This window comes from Podarcis bocagei (genome assembly GCF_964188305.1).
Source record: "Podarcis bocagei genome assembly, chromosome: 2".
In the NCBI taxonomy this organism is placed as follows: domain Eukaryota; kingdom Metazoa; phylum Chordata; class Lepidosauria; order Squamata; family Lacertidae; genus Podarcis; species Podarcis bocagei.
In genome coordinates, this window is record NC_138126.1 from 43,141,425 (window position 1) to 43,160,931 (window position 19,507).

Sequence of the window (19,507 nt, forward strand, 5' to 3'; positions counted from 1 at the left end):
CCATGAAGTTTAGACCTCTTGTGGAGGAGGCACACAAAGGATAATAGAATCTTAGAGTTGGAAGGTACCCAAGGGTCATCTAGTCCAACCCCCCTGCAATGCAGGAATCCCAGCTAAAGCATTCCTGACAGATGGCCACCCAACCTCTGCTTAGAAACCTCCATGGAAGGAGAGTCCACCACTTCTTGTGGGAGTCTATTCCACTGCCGAACAGCTCTTACTGCCAGAAAGTTTTTCCTGATGTTTAGTTGGAATCTCCTTTCTTGTAACTTGAAGCCCTTGAATCTTACCCTCCAGAACAGGAGAAAACAGAAGGGCCTCAGATGATCATTGCAGGGTCCAGGTTAGTTCATGTGGAGAGAGGAGGTCCTTGAGGTACTGCGGTCCTGAGCCATTTAGGCTTTATAGGTCAAAACCAGCACTTTGAACTGAGCCCAGAAACTAACCAGCAGCCATAGCAATCAGGCCAGGATGGGTGCAAAATGCACTGGCGTAGCCTAGGGGAGCACCTGCCCACCAACCCAATCAAGTAATGATAATCTGCAATGCTGGATTTACGTATAAGCTAAACAAGCTATAGCTTAGGGCCCCACTCTCTTGGGGACCCCCCAAAAAAATTAAAGGAGAAAAAAAACACTGGTTGTAATTTTCCAAAATATAATATAAAAAACAAATAAAACTTACATACAGAATGTAACATACATACATGTTTTGTGTTGTGTACGCTCCTAGTAATGGGCCCCGCCTGCTAGCATGCTCCCTAAAATATCACTGGCTTGCTCATTTCTATATATAAGGTGCCTACATTCTGCTATTTATAATTATTAGTAGTTTGCATCATATATTTACACCTGTTATTATTTCATGTTACAGTTTCTAGAAACTAGATTATGAGTCTTTGTAAATTGTGTTTCTAAAGAAACTTTCGTTATTGCCAAATGCCAATGTGTTTGCATTATTAAGTTTGTTATGAATAAAAAATCAATTTAATTTAGAGCTTAATCATTATTTCACTATTCATATACTTCTTAATTGTATTTCAGGTCAACAATTACTTTTATTAAATACATATTTTGTTCTGTGCAAATGGTTTTAGATACCTATTAGGTCCATAAATTACCATATAGCGCCTATTCGACACCAAAAAAACCAGCGACAATTGGTTGTTGACAAAGGGCAGCTGGACATATAAAGGGCCCTATTACCTTCAGTAGCCTAGGGCCTCATCAAACCTAAATCCGGCCCTGCCCAGGGGAGCACCTGCCCGCCCACCGCCCAATCAGCTAAGAAGCTGCAAACCGGCTGCACCCCGTATCCTCCTACAGAGCAGCTGTTCCAGCGCCAACGGCTCCTCCCCGCTGCCCTTTCCTAGCTCTACTATCCTGAAAGCGGGGAGGAGTCTGCAGGTTGCCCGTCATCAGCTCGGAAGGAGATGCCGCAACGGCCTCCTCGCGCCACGTAGCTCCTCCTTCCCTCTCTCGCGCCAGCCGCGGAGCGATCCGGGGCCCCTCCCTTTCCCCATCCCATCCATTGCTCGGCGCTCGGCACCCCCAGCCCTCTCCCTGCTGCCCGGCCACCGCCTCGGCGGAGAGCCGCCCCTCCCACCCGCGCCATCGGTGCCTCGGCGCTCGCCCAGCTGCCGCCCGCGCGAGGAGGAGGCCCCCTCTCCCCTCAGGTCAGTCGGGGAGGGATTCGGCCCTTCAGGTGCCGTCACTGAGGCCGCCTCCTCCTCGGGCGGGGAGGGAAACCGCCGCCGCCGCCCCTGCCCCTCGCGCAGGTGTGAGGTGGCCTCCTCCGTCCCACTTGGGGGATGTGGCGGGGGGTCTCTGCGGCGCCGGGGTGGGTCGGGCGAGGCGGCTCCCGGGGTTGTGTGTGTATGTGTGTGTGTGTAGACGTCGCTTTGGGTCACCCCCGCCCCCGCCCTGCCTTCCCATACAGTAGTTCTCGTCCATACTCCTGGGGTTGCCTCTTCATGGGGAGCGGCGGGTGTGTTTGTTTGGGGGTGAAGACGCCCCCCTCCCCCAGCAAGGCCACGGCAGCAGCTGGAGTTCCTCCTCAGGATAAGGATTTCGGTCGCCCCCCCAAAAAAAAACTCCCAAAAGCAGCGAGCCTCTTTCCTGCCCCTTTCCACTCGGTTTTTTTTAACGTCTGGGGTTAGATAAGAGCGACGCTGGTTGGCCCCAAGGGACGCCGCTCCTTTCCCTGACAGGTTGGCATGTGTGTGTTCGCCTTTCACAGCTGTGTGATGCGAAGAGATTAAGGAGATTAAAAAAACAAAACCACCCCAACCTCTTTCTGCATCACCTGTCAGGCAGCTGTTGTTGCCTGTGCAGGAATCCTGCTTGAACAAAAGGAAGCCTCCCCGCCTGCTGTTTCTGAGAGGTGCCTGGGCCAGCTGTGTGGGTGTGCGGCCAGATTCGCATGCCCAAACCAGGAGGGAACAGCATCTTGGGCCTCGCCTACTAGGAGCAGGTTTGAGGTGGTGGCGTGCCAAGGTGGAATGCACCACTTCAGTTGGCGGGTGAAGGATTGGATTTTTGGGTGCTCCCCGGTGGGAAAAAGCCCTTCTAGCAAGCAGAGGGTTGTCCTAAAACCTTTCCCCCTGATGTGATAGGTTTCTGTTTACAGGGAGTCTTTTTAAACCGAGTGTTTGCCTGCAGTCCAAAGTGGTACAGGCTATTATACTGCAGGTGTAGACTCAACCCTTTCTCTTTTGTTCTGATGATTTGTATGGGGGAAGTAATTGGGAGATTCCAACTGGCTTGTAACAAACATGTCACAAGGGGCTGGATTATAACAATGATCTGAAGAAAATGGAGTGTGCGCCGTGATTTGTGTGATAGCCCAATTACACAGAATGCTAAGTTGATGAGGGAGTCGGTGTTTGTGTGTTGAAGTATTTATGGATTTCTATTAGTTGAACTATTCTTGTCTTACAGGCTATGATTCCTTTGAAACAATGAATTGGTATCTTGCCTTAATATCTAGTTCTGTCAATGTGCATTTTTTATTTTATTTAAATCATTTCTATACTGCTTTATATTTATATTTGAAACAATCTTAAAGTGGTGTAAAACTTACCTTAAAACATCAAATAGAACATTTCAAATTAAAACATTGCAAATTAAAGTCAAGTGCAGAATACACATTTAAAGCAGCATGATTAACAGGAAAACAAAATCTTCCCTTAAATTAAAAAAACCATTACAAATAAAAAATTCAGTAATACAATAAAACTCCAAATATACAGCATCATTAGCAACTAAACAAAATAATTGAAATGAAATCTGCTCCTATGATTCCCCTGCCTCAGTAACCACTCACAAGTATATCCATAGCAATTTTATTTTGCAAGCCTCACTCTGCATTCCTACCAACCATACAGATAGCACAGCTAACCCTTAGCCAACCTTTTCTCACCAAGCAATCACCTTGTAGCAGATTCTAACTTTTTACTTTGAGCTAATCAAACCTGGATGTTCCTTATACCACCCTAGTTTTTTCTCCACCATATCCCTTGTATTCAACACATGTAGAGAGAAGCATGATGAAAGAGGATGTAGGGCTGTTTGTTTAGTCTTGTCTCAAAGTCATACTGCTGTTCTGCCCCCACTGCTACCACATTGAGCATAACCTCTACACCATGGGTGCAATAAGGCTGTCATTCTGTCATTTCTGCTTGCCAGATGGAACAATCTCCCTTCTCTCCCATCCACAGCAGATTTGGTGAGGGACCAGGAAGAGAGAGAGAGGAAAGTCTCATTGTGCTAGTGGGTGGGTTGCTGGGGTGAAGGATGACTTAAGCACAGCCCAAATTTACAGAGTAGGAATATGTTTATTGATAAAGCAGTCAAATATTGTGCAAATACTTTGCTTTGGAGAACAACCTATAAGCTTGTACACAGCCCACCCCCTTCTTCCGCTCCTTTGCATTCCTTTCCTTTTGCACTTGCCAATCTTCCCCACCCTAACTGCCTTGTTTGTCTTGCCTAGTTAATGGCCTGGATGGAGCAGTTCAAAAGTGTTGAATGTTTACTAGACAAGACAAAATGTTAACCTCATCCCAAACATGTTTGAGGAGGCTCACTTGGTTTATACACATGGGTTTCTTTTAATTGGCTTCCCCATCCTGCCCCATGCTTCACATTTTATCTAAGGGAAGCACAGTTCTGGCAAAAATGTGTGTGTATTGCCTTCTTATTTCAGAGTCATTTAGGCTGTGTACACTTGAGAGAAAATTTCATCGAATTCAATGGGACTTTCTTCTCAGTTAAAGCTCCCACATACAACACACACACACACACACACACACACACAGGATTATACTGTAAGTTTTAGGAAGGTTTAGGCTGGTCACACAGGATTTTGATGAGCCTCCTAAAAGCCCCATAAAGGTTGCTGTTAAAAACTGGTTAATGGATTCAAGGCCACAAACAAAAAGAAGGAAGCAATTAAAAAACAAAACAAAAAGGAAAACCAATATCCAGAAGCCAACAGTATCAATGCCCAACACATTGCTGCCCATTTTGCTTTGCAGTGATTTCTGAAATTGTTTTTGAACTCTACCAAGGAAACAGAAAACCTCCCAGGAAAGCCTATTTGGGCTGAAACACATTGGGTGTTAACAAAAAAGTGCATTACTCTTGAGATAGCTCTTCCTTTTTTGTCTTTAGAGTTGATTCAAAATAATAAAAGGAGACATGAAATAAAATTCCATGGGTCGTATCCAGCAAATAGAATGAGTTCCTTCTGTGCAATTTAACTTCCACTTCCTCTTTCCCCCCAATGTAAGTCCACACACCCAAATCAGCTCAGGGTTTTAGCCCAACTCTCTGGAGCAGATTTGGGCATAGGGGGAGGAGAAAGGAATTATAATTGTGAAAGCAGTAGTTATTCTGCTCATGCAATGACTTAGCTGGATTCAACTCCATAGCAGCAACTTGCTTGGTCTACTAAAGAAAAAAGTGTACCGTTAAAGGATTACTAAAAGATCTGTTTGTTCATATGTATTATGATAGGTTTTATATGAGGATTAGTTTTTTTAAATTGTGGACGTTGATAATTTGAAAGAAACAAGATTTGCCTTTTGAATGCAATGTACTCTACATTTGGCTTGTTTAATAGACTTAGATGGAATTTTCACTTTCATAAGGTATTTCTAGAGCATCCTAATTACTGCCAGTGTTAATTTTTTAAGCTGACATACTTATCAAATGTACATGACTTATTTATTTATGAAATGGATATGATACATGGTGATTTTTAATTATGTTACCGTTGGGTGTGTGTGCTAAATTTATAAATAAAAGAAGTACATAAGACTTAATAAAAGATTAGAGAAAGTTACTGAGTTAAACAGGTCATCTTATTTAAAACTGTTCCTGGATCTCTTTCAGGGCAATGTTTTGCACAAGCAACAGGAGCAAAAGCTACTTTCTTGCTATTAGCCTACTTCTCTAGTGATGAATGGCATGCCATTGTTCCACTGCTGCTGAGACCTGGAGTGTGTCAGTATCTTTGGAGTCCTTGGACCACTATGGCAACGAGCTACACACCTCCATTTGATGACCCCGGGGAGGTGAGAGAGGGTTTTCTGTGCCCCCTTTGTCTGAAGGATCTGCAATCGTTTTATCAGCTTCAGTCTCATTATGAAGAAGAACATTCAAGTGAAGACAAAGATGTTAAAGGACAACTTAAAAGTAAGGAAGGCAGTAGCTGCTGACTGTTATGATGTAAAATATAACTATCCACCATATTTATCATTTGTTGACTTGCATAATTAGCAATATATTTTCTCAGAAAATATTATATATAGAAGGGTATATGTTTTTGAGTTACACAAAACTTCATTAGGAAGAATAGAAATGCAAATAATGTTCAGTTACAGATAGGTAGCCGTGTTGGTCTGCCATAGTCAAAATAAAAAAAATTCCTTCCAGTAGCACCTTAAAGACCAACTAAGTTAGTTCTTGGTATGAGCTTTCGTGTGTATCTGAAGAAGTGTGCATGCACACGAAAGCTCATACCAAGAATTAACTTAGTTGGTCTTTAAGGTGCTACTGGAAGGAATTTTTTTTATTTTAAATAATGTTCAGTTATACAAAGTAGAAAGTTGGTTACAAATGCAGAATTTTCATTCATTTCTGATAGCACAACTGACTTTAGGCCATGAAAACCTGATATAGGGTTACAAAATCTTGAAATGTTTTAGCTATTCAAAACTTTGGAGAACTTTTCCTTCATTAAAAGAATTTAATTAGCATTTACTAAGGATTAAATACATCTTGATGTCATTTGGATTTGATTTTAGTGTACAATTCCTTATAGAAGGCTTTACAGAACAATGCTATTATGGTCTTGCTGGTGTTAGCAGCTGTTACACTTACTTAGAAAAAAAACTGTACCTTAAGGGTTTGCACATATTTCTGCCCCCAAGGACATATACGCAGCCATATTGCTTCTAGTTCAGGAGTACTCCTGACTGTCCTAGTGATTTTGACATATCCACCTTTGCTCAATGATGCTTTCAAACACTGAGAGTGTCTTTGGGGAATGGCATGGGAACTAGAGCTTCGTAATTGTACCATTTCAGCCATTGAATATACAAATTAGTAGCAAGAGCTGAATAGCTATAAAAATACAAAAGAAATGTAATGTGTTCAATCACTAATTATGGGGTATTTTTTCCTGTTTAAATAGCCAAAAACTCTGTAGTCAGTTCACAGTGAATTGCAAAAGCAAGCAGTTGTGTTGAAGTGCTAATTTTCTTCACTTGTTACAAGTTGTTTCCCAGTTCTTTGAAGGGTTATTAAATGCGTCATTGTTCTACCTTTATAAAGTGCTCTTGTATTTTACTTTGTCCGGTGTTCTGTTTCACAAATTGCTTTCCAAATTAAGGCTGTCTCTGGATACAGAACATTCCTTTGAGGTGCCAATAATTGGACTGACTGATTAACTAGCACATTTGTATTCTTGTCAGGTTGAGCCAGGTAGAAGTATTTTATTGGGATTGTATTCTTATGTGAAGCATTTACACAGGTCTTCTCACCTTCAGGACTTCCCCCCACCAAACTTGTAATTGCATTCCTCTGAGAAGGTAAAACATGATTCTGGTGGTCAACAGATGCAGGAGGTGGGAGGCAGAATGGTCAGTTATATTGCTCAAAGTCTTAGAGGCAAATACCTCAAGGAAGTTTGGAAGAAGATGGGTAACTCTTACAAGGATGCTTAAATAAGTGTTTGTGTGTGTGTGTGTAATATGTAGCATTTGATCTTCTTTCAGATCTGGTCCAAAAAGCTAAAAAAGCAAAGAATAAATTGTTGAAACGAGAAGATGACCGAACTGATGGAGGGCCTCAGGAACGATATGAGTCTTACAGCTATGGTGGAGTGGATCCATATATGTGGGAGCCCCAAGAATTAGGTAAACAGTCAAGAATGATGCAAATAATGCACAGCTTTCACTGGGAAGCCCCCTGATCTCCACTGGAATCTATGCATAATGATGCAAAGTTGTCAGGAATTAATAGAACTTTTAAATAGAAGATATACTTGAAACACTAGGGCCACAATCCAGTGCAAAACTATACACACACTTAAGCTCTATTGCTTAATTGCTTGCTTTGTTCTTAAACATTTTTGCTTAGTTTTGTATTTGATTGAGACCTAGGATTACATTGCAGTGCAAATAGAAAATATGTAATAGTGTTGTGCCATTGATTGTTTTAATGTAAGAAGCTCCACCATGACTGCAAGAACTTGTGGCATGCTAGTATGTGAAAAAATATATTTTTAGTAAGTTGGGCTTGACCAGTAATTGAGAGATGAAGACTGTAATCCTGTACCCACTTACCTTGGAGTAAGCCTGATTGAACACAGTAGGACTTGCTTCTAACTAAATATGTATGGGATTGTACTCTAGTAGCTTGTAGTAGCCAGGGAATGTTGTTGCTGTTGTCTTCTGAAATCATATAGGCAGAAATAAAGAGCAGTATTTCATCAATAAAGATCACAACATAATGTAGTTATACATGTGCACAGAACACTATGGCGAAAACATATCATTTCATTTTTTAACACTGAATTTCAGCCTAAGAGTGAGAGAGGAATAACAACATGTTAAACTGCCTTTTAACTAAGAATATAGAGTTGAATGACTTTGGCAAGTTTTCTAACAGTGTTTCTTACCAGGTGCTACGAAGAGCCATCTTTCTGATTTTAAGAGACACAGAGCAGCCAGAATTGATCACTATGTTGTGGAAGTCAATAAATTAATAATCAGGTTAGAAAAGGTAAATGGGTTACTCTTGCATTTTTCACATAAATGTGTGGAAGTTCATTTTAAACTATATGCTACTACAGTATTGCTTCTGATGTGTGGAGAATAGTTTTGTTTGGATCTCAATTTCAAGTGAACTGACTAATAGGTGGATTAGAATCCTTTGGATTCCACATGTCTTCAAATATTGCTTGGTTGTAGCCTTGAAACTGCCTTGGTTGCTCTGGTAGAATACATTTTTGGAAGAGAGATGGCTGGGGAGTGACCCGTTTGTTTGCCTTGGTCTCTTTGCAAATTTTGATATTGTTGACCACAGTACCCTTTTGAAGTAGTTGTGGGAGGTGGGGGATTAGGGACACTGTATTATAGGCATTCAGCTCTGAATTTTGAGGCTTCTTCTTTATTTTTTCCTTCTCTGTTAGAAGGACAATAACATCTGCCCAATACCAAGATAAGTGACGTAAAGGAATGCTCAGGGAAAGATACTGATTTTAGCGAAATAAATTTAGGAAAGCAGACCCTGTAATATTTTTGAGTCCTGTGCTGAACTGTTGTAAAGAGTTCTCTAGTAGAAAACTTGTATTAAGACCTTTGGTTTTAATATTTTTACAGCTTACATCCTTTGACCGAACCAATACAGATTCTGCAAAGATAAGAGGTAGGTGCAAGCATGTTCGACCTTTGCTAATTTGGATTTCATTAGTGATGTTCGATAGATTTTCTCATTCTATTCCAGCAATAGAGAAGTCTGTTGTGCCTTGGGTTAATGATCAGGACGTGCCATTTTGTCCAGACTGTGGTAACAAGTTCAGCATAAGGAACAGACGTCACCACTGCCGCCTTTGTGGGTCTATCATGTGCAAGAAATGCATGGAACTGGTCAGCCTCCCATTTGCAAGTGAGTACAGTGGTATAGATGTCTTGGACCCATGTCTCTGATGCTGGAACTAACTTTCTCAGGTGGGGGGGAGGTGCTCTGTGGATCTGAGAAGCATGGGGGCGGGGCGGTGGCAAGGCCCAGTCAGCACCAGCTTCAGGCAGGTAGGATGGTTGTAGGGGGTTTTCTGGAAATCCTGGATTTACAGTTTTTCTTATAAATGGCTATCTAGGACATAAACCTCACTTAAGGGCTCTAAAGGCTAAAGATGATGATGTGGGGGGGGGTCCTGATTTAGTTCTTTCTAGCAACTGTGCTATAAAATTGGCACTTGATAATTCCTTTTTATGATGAGTTACTGGAGTTGAGCTGAACTGAATTTTTGAACCCATGTTCAAGACCAGCGTTCTGTTGGTTGGACCGTTGGCTTCTGACCATTAAATCTTCTGGATGTATCATTCCAGGCAAACTCACCACTGCTAGCAAGGAAGCCTTGGCCTCTCATACTAGCCCAAACTGCTCACCCAACAGCATTCAGGGCTCTCGCCGTGGCAGCATCAGTAGCGTGAGCAGTGTGAGCTCTGTCTTGGATGAAAAGGATGACGATCGCATCCGCTGTTGTAGACATTGTAAAGACACTCTGCTGAAAAGAGAGCAACAGATTGATGAGAAAGAGTACACACCAGACATTGTGAAACTTTATGAGGTAAAATGACACTAAACAGGAACTGGAAGTGAAGTGGGATTTTCCAGGATCAGTAACTTAAGCAGTATTATTATTATTATTATTTATTTATTATACAATATACTAGGTGCTGTTCAGCTTAAAAACAAGATTGGCCTGTTCCAATGACATGTAATTTCCAGCTAAATACTTCTAAGGTATAGGAAAGAGGAAGTTAGTTTAACTTTATAGTTTTAAAGAAAGTTTTAACCTGGTATTTTTAAGTGGGTTTCTTTTAAAGTTGGGTTGGCTGAGAAAAATGTATAAAAAAATTGTAACTGAAACTGTTTACTCTGATACAGCCCAGATCCAGTTCTGGTCCTGGCTATTAACAGATACAGCTTACTCATCTAAGCCTGCAAATAAATTGATTAAAACATTCCAGTTGCCTTATAGCCTCAGAGTAAACTGGTTTTGTAACTTTTCAGAAGAGAGACCAGTTACTGACAATGTTACCTTAACAGAGGTGCAATCTGAACCATGTTTACTTGTAAGTAAGTCCTACTGAATTCAGTGGATCTTACTTCCAGGTAAGTGGGCTAAAATTGCAGTCTTAGAGATCTTAATTAGAAATGGTTTCAAAATCTGGAGTTCCACATTTAAAATCTGAGACCTGGTCTTCCGAAAGAATAGATCTTGATTCTCTGGATAGCAACTACTACCAAATATTAAGTTGTTACACATAGAGGACAGGAAAAATTGAAGGCATGTGACGCAATTGTGTGTCTGATTTGTTGCTATAAATAACTTTATTTTAATCTATTAATTTTATTGATTAAAAAAGAAACTCCGCATTTGCATGGAAAAGGTTGACCAGAAGGCCCCAGAATACATAAAGATGGCGGAATCATTAAAGTAAGCCTATTCATTTTTAATAAATATGTCTTTAATATTTAATGTTCAAGAAGAAAGAAGCTTGTATTGTCTACACACACACACACACACACACACACACACACACACACCATTAAAGCCTGGTTGTAGTTTCATATTAATGGATGGATATAAAGAAAAAGGAAATTGTGAGGGGTGGGAGGATGCTTGTGGGCATGATGCATAAACTCCAGTCAGCAGATTAGAAAAATCAATATTCTTTTATTCCCCTCCACATTATGCTCAAGATGCATTCTAAAGAATTCTGGCGAACTTGAAAGCTAGCTCGCTACTTCGACATCTCAGTAGGTCTTGATAAAGTTATTACCCTACTATTGCTTTCATCCCCCCCCCTCCGCCCCGCAGTGGATCAAATTGGCTACCTAGAATTTTTGTCATATTAACAGACTATGACCCAACACAGATGTCACTTCCAGATTCTGTGAAGTCCTTCTGAGGTTATTTTCAACCTCACCAGCTTTGTGTGATGCATACACAAATGTATTGTCTGAATTTGCCCTTATCCTGTTCTCCACTTTTTCTCTGTGCTAAACTGACTTTTTCATTTTACAATTTTATATTGGAAACCACCCTGTGATCCTTGGATGAAGGATAGAAATTTAATAAATAAAATAAAATTCAGTGCAAAGTCCAGTGCTCAATAGTTTGATCTGAGATGGGACCGGTAACAGGTCTTTTAACATGAGAACTTGTTCACTTGCAAGTTATTCATCACACAAAACCGATATGTAAAATTGTTGTTATGTAAGCAATTTTTACATTATCCAAAAGTATGAACTGCCGTTCAGATAATAAACGTAAAAAAGTATTGTTAATGCTTCCTGTGTTAGCACTGTCAGAGGAATATTTCCACATTTCTGAGTTAGTAAAGATGCTACATAGGGTTTTTCTCTCTGTGCTTTAACTTTGTTGTTTTTGTAAAGTGTGTTTGTGTGTGTTGGATGTTGTGAAACTCATTGGTATCGGCAGGCCTGATGAACATGAGGCAATTTTGTTTGCTATCATATAAGTGTCTGCGCATGCAACATTGCCTTTGTTACCCCCAAAGAAGAGCCCTTGAAATAAATCTGTCCCAGCTTCTGAGGTTTCATCTTCTTGTTAACTATGAACAACACATTTTCAACTTCTTGTGCTTAAAGTGTCATACCTAGAAAGTGCCACCTTGGCAAGCTTTTAACGTAGGGCCTTGGCTCAGTTTTGATGATGGAACTCTGCCTCGTTTCTAAACACGTTTGCTGAAACTGGTGCACTGGTATAAGCTTCAACAAAACCACTTGCCAAGGTAATTGTGGTAACAATGCATGTTTTCTTCCAGTGTTGGGGAGACAACTTACAGTCTGGAACATGCTAACAGTCTTAGGATGGAGGTGCAAAAAATGTATGAGTTAATAGATGCTCTAAGGTAAGTGACGGAACTCAAAAGGGGGGATTTCTGCATTTGTATTTTGATTTTTGTGCTTAATCTTTTTATATTGTTGCAGACTGCCTTGAAATCAATTTTGAAGGTGGTGTTGTATAAGTAAATGAATATGAATTGCCTTAGACCACAATCCAAGCATACTTAAAGACGAAAAATTTCAGCCAATAAATTTTGATTGTAGTTTGTATTGTGATCTTAGTTGGGAAATATATGGCTCAAAGACTTAGTATGTTTTAATCAGTCAGTGCCCAAAAGAAGTAAAACTGATTTGATTGGGCTACTTTGTGCATTTTTTTCTTTGTGTGCGCATGACAATACAGTCCTGTTGTTGGAGAGTTCATGAATGTCAGTGACAAAATACTGCGATGAAGTGTGTACTGCAAGCAATGCTAATCTATCCGTTTAAATAAAGTTACCAACAATTTACATTATTGTAACTGGGACAACATAACCAGGAAGACTATTTTATATGCTTATATATTGCTCATAGTTGACTGTTAAGTTTGTATTGCTGATACACTTGTGGTTTTTGGGTTCAGCAAGAAGATTTTGACTCTGGGACTGAATGAAGAACCACAACCTCATCCCCGAACATTGCAGCTTCAGAGAATGATCAGATATTCAGCCACACTTTTTGTTCAGGTAGGTCATCTAGGAGGAAGGAGTAGCTCTTAGGTATACAGGACACAATATGACATACAAATGTTGCAGATAAATATTTTGCAGGATGGTCTAAGTTAGGGGTGGGAAACCTAAGGCCTGGAGGCCAAATGCCTCTCTCTGTGGCCTTTAGAGTCTCACCAGGCTGCACTCTTACCAGCCTTGTTCCACATTCTCAAGTTCTGTTGCTCTACTGGAATGTATTCTTTAACTCTGATAATTCCTTTTGCTTAGCAGGATAGAGATAATCTTGCTTGCTTGCCAGGCAGCTAGCTTTACTTTTAGCTAACTAAAAGTATTTGAAAGTTACTTGAGTCACAGTGATTGAAACACTGGTACTTTATGTACATTTGAAGCTGATCTAAACTTCACCCATGGTGCATTTGGGCTTTAGAGAGACACAGACAAACAAACCTGTGACTTAACCCAATGCATAATTAAGGCTCAATCTTATACACTGGTGCCTGGGAGTAAAGCAGATTTTGCTCTGAGGCTTACTTCTGAGTAGACGTGCAGAGGATTGCACTGTAAGCCTCACAGCTCAGTGACCCAGATCAGTGATAGTAGGAACATCAGAGTTGGTGAGAGTCTTTAACATCTTCTTTGACTGCTCCAATTTTTAACAGATGAGCCAGGATCCACATTCCATCTAGCATGTGCAAAGGAGAAGCCACACTTCCTAGTGAAAAGTTGCTTTTGGTGCTGCCTGGGAGCACATATACTGGGAAGGGGCTGCCCCCCCCCAGCTCAGTGGTAAGGACAGTGGTAGCAGGAACACCAGAACTAAGCAGAAGTGTAATATGTCATTCTTTTCCTCTTGCCTCTTAGCTGTCACACCACTGTGTTAATATTGACTTGTAAGTCACATTGGGGATTTTTTAAGTCAAAAGGTGATTTTTATTTTATTTTTTTACAAAAGCAAGCTAAGATAATTAGGAGCTTCACTCCAGGTGCCTCTACCCTAAGAGATTTGGTGGGTGTAAGAGGCAGAGCTCCTTTACAATATCCTCCCCAGATACCTTTTTTCTGGCACTTAAGCTTTTGTCTTTTAGATGTCAGATACTATTATATTTTTAAAAACTTTTAAGCTGAGTTGATCTATTGATTTTAATGCTTTTGGTCCAGAGATAGATTGAATGAGTGGAAAAGTTGCATGGGAGACAGCCCTGCTGAATTCCTCCAAATTTCACATCATGCTGCAGACCCCACCCGCACCCCATCCTGTACCATCCCAGAAGCCCCTCAATGTTCAGAAGCAGCCTTTTTTGCAGAGGGGGGAGCACAGGGAGCTGTAGTGCATAGGGGAGCCAGGTATGCCCCGTTTCCTGAAAAGAATTCCACTTGACTTGTTTTTGATCCAACTTCTTGTATTGTAAGCTGCCTTGACCATATTTGATGGAGAAGTGTTTAATTTGTCCCCCCAACCCCCCCCAAACAAATGTAAGTATAACTATTATATGTTATGTATTTTGTGCCGCTTCCTGTTTCTGAATAAACTTGAGAGCTTGATAGCCCATCCCCTTTTTTAAAAACAATATTTTGAAAACATTTCCTCAGGAAAAATTGCTTGGTCTGATGTCATTACCAACCCAGGAGCAATATGAAGAACTGAAAGAGAAAAGGAAACAAGAACTGGACAGAAAACTGCAGATGGAGAGACAGGTAAATATTTCAGTCAGTATTGAGACACCTTTCTAAGAGTTGTTTTATATCTGTATGTTGATTAAAACTAACGGCTCTTTAATATCCTGTTGAAAGTCTTGTATGCCATGTTCAATGTGGGTCATACTTCCATATAATGCAAATAGGAGCAAACGAATACAACTAATCCTTTGCAACTTTAAATGTTATTTCCACACCTGCTTTATTTATTGGTTTGTTTGTTTACTTGTGACTAGGCAACACTTGAAACGCAGAGACGAATGGAGGAGAAGCACATGGACTATGCTTCCAGATCTTTGGTAGCATCTAACGGTGAGGTGTCCCGGCCAAAACGGGTTGCTGTAAAGAAAGCTGAAGGTTGGCTGCCCACTGCGAACTTATCTCGCCAGCAGGAACTCACAGACCCACTTCTGCAGCAGATTGACAATATAACATCCTTTATTAAACAAGCCAAAGAAGCAAATCGTCTTGATGAGGTCCAGATGTTGCAGGAAAACCTGCGACAACTTCAGGATGAATACGATCAACAGCAAACTGACAGAGCTATTGAGCTTTCTAGAAGGCAAGCCGAGATGGAGGAGATGGAGAGGGAACAATTGCAGATCCTTTGTGAAAAGGAATGGGAGAGGGAACATAAAAAACGAATGTCTCAGCACTCACGGACACGTTCCCTGGATTTCAGAGAAGTGAAGCACAGTAAGTTAGAGATTGGGAAGGAGAGCATAAACCAAATAGCACAGGCTTTGGACCTTGATACTACTCAGAATACAAGTAACCCAGCCTCTAAAGCATCTTCACCATGTGGTGGTGACAAGCTCCAAGTGCAAGAGAGCCCAGTCTTTCCCGGGCAATTTGTAGAGATCCAAGAGCATGACAGCGTACTAGAGCAAAATAAAAATGTTCCCATAAACCCTTTTGAAGATGTGCCAGTAATTAGCACTCTAAAGAGGGAACCAAATAATCCCTTTGCTGAAGATTCCTCCACAGTGGCTCCCTTGCCCACCCAAACCTTGCACAGTGATAAAAAAGAATATAACCCATTTGAAGACGATGAGGATTGTCATCAAGCAAATGGAATAGCTGTCAGTGCTCCGAATCCCTTTAAAGATGCTGTTGGAAATCCATTCCGTGTGCTCACAGCTCGTCAGGAATCTGGAAATCCATTTGAGGAAATGTCTTCCTCCACGAATCCTTTTGAAGAGGATGATGATAATGAAGTGTCAAGGGAAGACATCATAGAAGAGGAGCTACTGCTCCAACAGATAGATAATATAAAAGCTTATATTTTTGATGCCAAACATAGCGGGCGGATGGATGAGGTTGAGGTGCTGACTGAGAATTTGAAAGAACTGAAACGCACACTAGCAAAACAGAAGGAGAAATCCAGCTAGTTGCTGTTTCCATGCACATACAACTTTACAGTTCTCTGACTGTCCCAGAGGCAAAGGCGGGCAGGTGGAATTAAAATGCAAGAGGGAATTTTGGGATTGACTCTAATTGTCTGCACTTTGGCGTGGGTATTTCCACTATTATTCAGACTTTGCTAATACTGTCCACACTATTATGATTTTGTAATAACCTAAAACTGTGTCACAGACCATTTACAAATCTAAAACGTATCACAACCAGTTTTTATCACAACCTAACCTCTTAACATTGTCATGCTTCTTGGCATTCCTTTTATTTCAGATGTAAACTCTGTAGGCTAATACGGAAACGGATGCTTTAGGTGCAGGAACATACAATCCTTCCCTCTGTGTTTGGTTGTTGCAGTATTACGGACTGGCCTTCTAAGCTGGCTTTTCCACTAATAAGGGATCCAGAGTGTCTGGTAAATTCTGTGTCAAGCATGAAATAAGATGGTGCCTTTAGCAAATGTGTGTAACTGCCATATATGCTAAGGGCAAGTGTTAAAAAGCAGGTTGCTGAGATGCAGTGTGACCTGCACAGTACCAAGGCCAATGATCTGACTGTGCAATACAAAAGATAATATAAAGGGATTTTAAAGTAGATTTGGGTAGATGTGATGTTATAGACATAATATCTGTTTTAGAAAATGTAAACCCCAATGAACTTCTGTTCCCTCCATCACCTGTTTTTTCAGGGCTTTTTTATTTTAATAGCTTCCTCTAGCGAACCCTGGGAACAGCACCTTTTGTTGAGGGTGCTGATTTTTCTTGTTGCTTTCTCTCAGAAGTTGCAATTCTCAAAATTCCCTGGCTAGCGGAAATGCTATGACTGTTAAAACGATAACTGCAGCATATGCATGCAAAATGGGGGGGGGGGGAGGAGAGCACCAGTTATATACTATAAGGAAGTCTGATTTCAATGGAAAAGCAAACTGTTAGCCAACTATGATCTGATCATGTGAAGATGGCCTTCCCTCAAGTTTTAAAACAACACTTAGCTACCTCTCTCAAGGTTTGACACCTGTTTTGAATATAAAATACTGTTCCCTTTATTAATCCAGAATGGGAAAAAGATCATGGTGTGTGTTCCAGGAGAGCACAAAGCTCAGATGTTTGGGAGCTTAATCTACCAGCCGTTGTTGCTGTGTAGTTTCTGTTATTGCTGTGGAGGGTCTGTGCAAGCCCATACCCTGTCAAACTAGAGGCTGTGAAGCAACATAGCTTGGGATTGGGTGGTTAATTTTTCCATATTAAAAACTGGTTAATTATGTCCTTTGGATATTTCTTTACTCACTGGATATTTCCAGTTCAAAATATGAACTGGAATTTTTGGGGAAAGTATAAAAATAATTGTATGTAACTGAAGGGCTATCAAACAATTTCTGGTTTCAGTTCTGCTGAATGAACATGATTTGGTCACATTTGATTATTTTTTTAAGAATGAAGAGCAGTTTGAATGTCACACATGAGAGCTGACTCCTGAGGATTATTATGGACTTCTAGAAATCAAATTTTGCTTCATTCATGAGTGGGGGAAAGGCCCAGCCGTTGGGACCTGAGTTAGCTTTGCTGTGTAAAAAAAATGTAATTTTCACGCATTCAAAAGCGTTGGCTTAAATACTACAAACAGAAACAAGGGATTAATCCAGGAGTAGCAAGACACTAATAGCTGGTTCAGGATTTCTAAACCTGAACAGTAATTCAAACTGTTGGGATTCCAGAAAAAATGTTTACAGAGATGTGTTGTTACTTGGCGGTGTGTGCTTAATATGGTCAAGAGTTAAAGTAGCACTTTACGGAATCAATTCTATATATCTTCTTTATCTGGGGCATGGCTTTAGGCGATTTAGTAAAACCCCCATTCCTTCTAGTTTCCCTTTCATTTGATTTTTCTGTCTGCTGGGAGGAATGTGCTCAGTTACATAACTAATTTAATATACATAGTATTGACTAAAACTGTTTCAGTGGTAGCTTTGGTGGGCCGGGGTAGGAGGAAAATGAGCTCAGCTTCAAAATTAATTTGATTTACGAAGTATTGACTAAAACTATGTCAGCTTGTTTAAAAAGCACTCAGAATTGTGTTGAGCCATCCTGTGGAAACAGACCTGAAGACAGCTCTGAGGACAAGAGTACTAAGGGCAGATGACCTAAGAATTTAAAGTCATCTTTTTCTTTTTCTAATTGGAAATAACTGGGATTGGGCTTGCGGAACAGGTGCACCTAACAAATTTAACAGGACAGGCTATTATCGGGTAACCAGAGATGTGTAGTAAATAAAGAAATTTATGTATATAGCTAAAGTAGGCAAGCACCACAGCTTTTATGTGACTACCAGCTAAGGAGCAGTGGTTTGTCTAAAACAAAACCATCTATATACTTTATTCTAGGCAGCAAGACACCAGACTTAACTGGAATACTTTGTATATCCCAGCCAAAATGAATGTTTCAGTGGCTTTTTGTTTTTTTTACATTTAAAATATGTTTCCTTGTTACATCAATTCTGCCTTGTTTTTAGGTACTCTGTAGTCTAATACTCTTTAAAGACATAGTATTGATGTATTTTTACTAGTAACTATGTTGGTTTGTAGCTCCATGACTGCAAGTCAATGTGAAATGTAACTAGCCTTCTTGATAGGATGGTGGTAGACTCACATTTTGACAGCCTTCCATTTGTACTACTGAATTTACACTATGAAACAGAACAAAACCATGCCATTGTGAGAATTAACATTAAAGACATCCATTTATACACTTGCATGCACTACTCTTAATTTGCAAGCTTTGAAGAAATAAAATAACATATTGGTTTGTATGTGTGATTTATTTCTCATGTTAAATAAGAGGCCCAAGTCAGCTGATGCACTCTCAATAGGCCCCTTCCCTTTGAGGTTTCAGCATCTTCTGTGGCCAGTGTGTGTATATGGGCCTCACTGGGCTATGGGGAGTCCTCTCCTTAGGATTTCCCCTGAGAACAAAATTAATACTTTTGTAAATTTATGCATGGTGCCATTTTAGGTACATAGCAACAGCAATTATAACTTGAACATTGCAAATAGAGGGAATGGTGTGTAGCATCGTCTGCTTATAAGTTGGCAACCCACCTCTGAACTGGTTGTTGGCTGAAGATAAAGCTTCTTCGTAATCAACATATTTACATCAGCTTTAAATGATACTTTTTTCTTGTACAAACATAAAGTAACAAAATACAGAATGGTTCTTATTTACAAACGGGCCTCTTCATAGTATAGGCGATACATCTACATATTGAGATTTAGCAAGGAGCTAAGAACAGCCTTAGCCAAAACGGGGGGAGAAATGCAGTAAATTTTAATGCCAAGTTTTCTCAAGGCCCTATGGTTTTGAATAGAAAAGAATATATTTTGACTAAATGCCTCCACCCAGTAGCTCTTGTGTTTTTCATATGGGGCAGCTCAACCTATTGCCAGCAAAAGCAGTTGGGGGGCTGGTTCAGTTTTGTTACTTCACTCTAAACTTTAATTTCCATGCCGTGACAATTTAATTCCTGCCACATGTACATTACACAAACCTGCCTCATTCATGCTAGTTGGATGGACAGGCAAGG

General features: G+C 40.5%; 1 protein-coding gene across 3 annotated transcripts; it reads left to right on the forward strand.

Annotated features, from left to right (window-relative positions):
• Positions 1–1,538: 1,538 nt before the first annotated feature.
• Positions 1,539–18,732, forward strand: RBSN (rabenosyn, RAB effector). Of its 3 annotated transcripts, XM_081184090.1 has the most exons (12): positions 1,539–1,675; positions 5,397–5,699; positions 7,283–7,423; positions 8,191–8,291; positions 8,891–8,936; positions 9,015–9,176; positions 9,620–9,861; positions 10,664–10,734; positions 12,089–12,175; positions 12,733–12,835; positions 14,411–14,515; positions 14,752–18,732. In XM_081184090.1, the coding sequence occupies exons 2-12, from the start codon at positions 5,537–5,539 to the stop codon at positions 15,904–15,906; spliced, it is 2,376 nt and encodes a 791-aa protein (XP_081040216.1). In that variant the 5' UTR covers positions 1,539–1,675; positions 5,397–5,536; the 3' UTR covers positions 15,907–18,732. The 3 variants fall into 3 exon arrangements, with proteins under 3 accessions (XP_081040216.1, XP_081040214.1, XP_081040215.1); XM_081184088.1 differs by having other exon boundaries at positions 8,891–9,176; XM_081184089.1 differs by having other exon boundaries at positions 1,627–1,777; positions 8,891–9,176.
• Positions 18,733–19,507: the final 775 nt, after the last annotated feature.

Bases quoted from the DNA above. Each gene is read 5' to 3' on its own strand.
- RBSN (XM_081184088.1), top strand. From the start codon at position 5,537: ATGGCAACGAGCTACACACCTCCATTTGATGACCCCGGGGAGGTGAGA. The intron at 5,700-7,282 runs GTAAGGAAGGCA...ATCTTCTTTCAG, and splicing joins TGTTAAAGGACAACTTAAAA to ATCTGGTCCAAAAAGCTAAA. The intron at 8,292-8,890 runs GTAAATGGGTTA...ATATTTTTACAG, and splicing joins TAATAATCAGGTTAGAAAAG to CTTACATCCTTTGACCGAAC.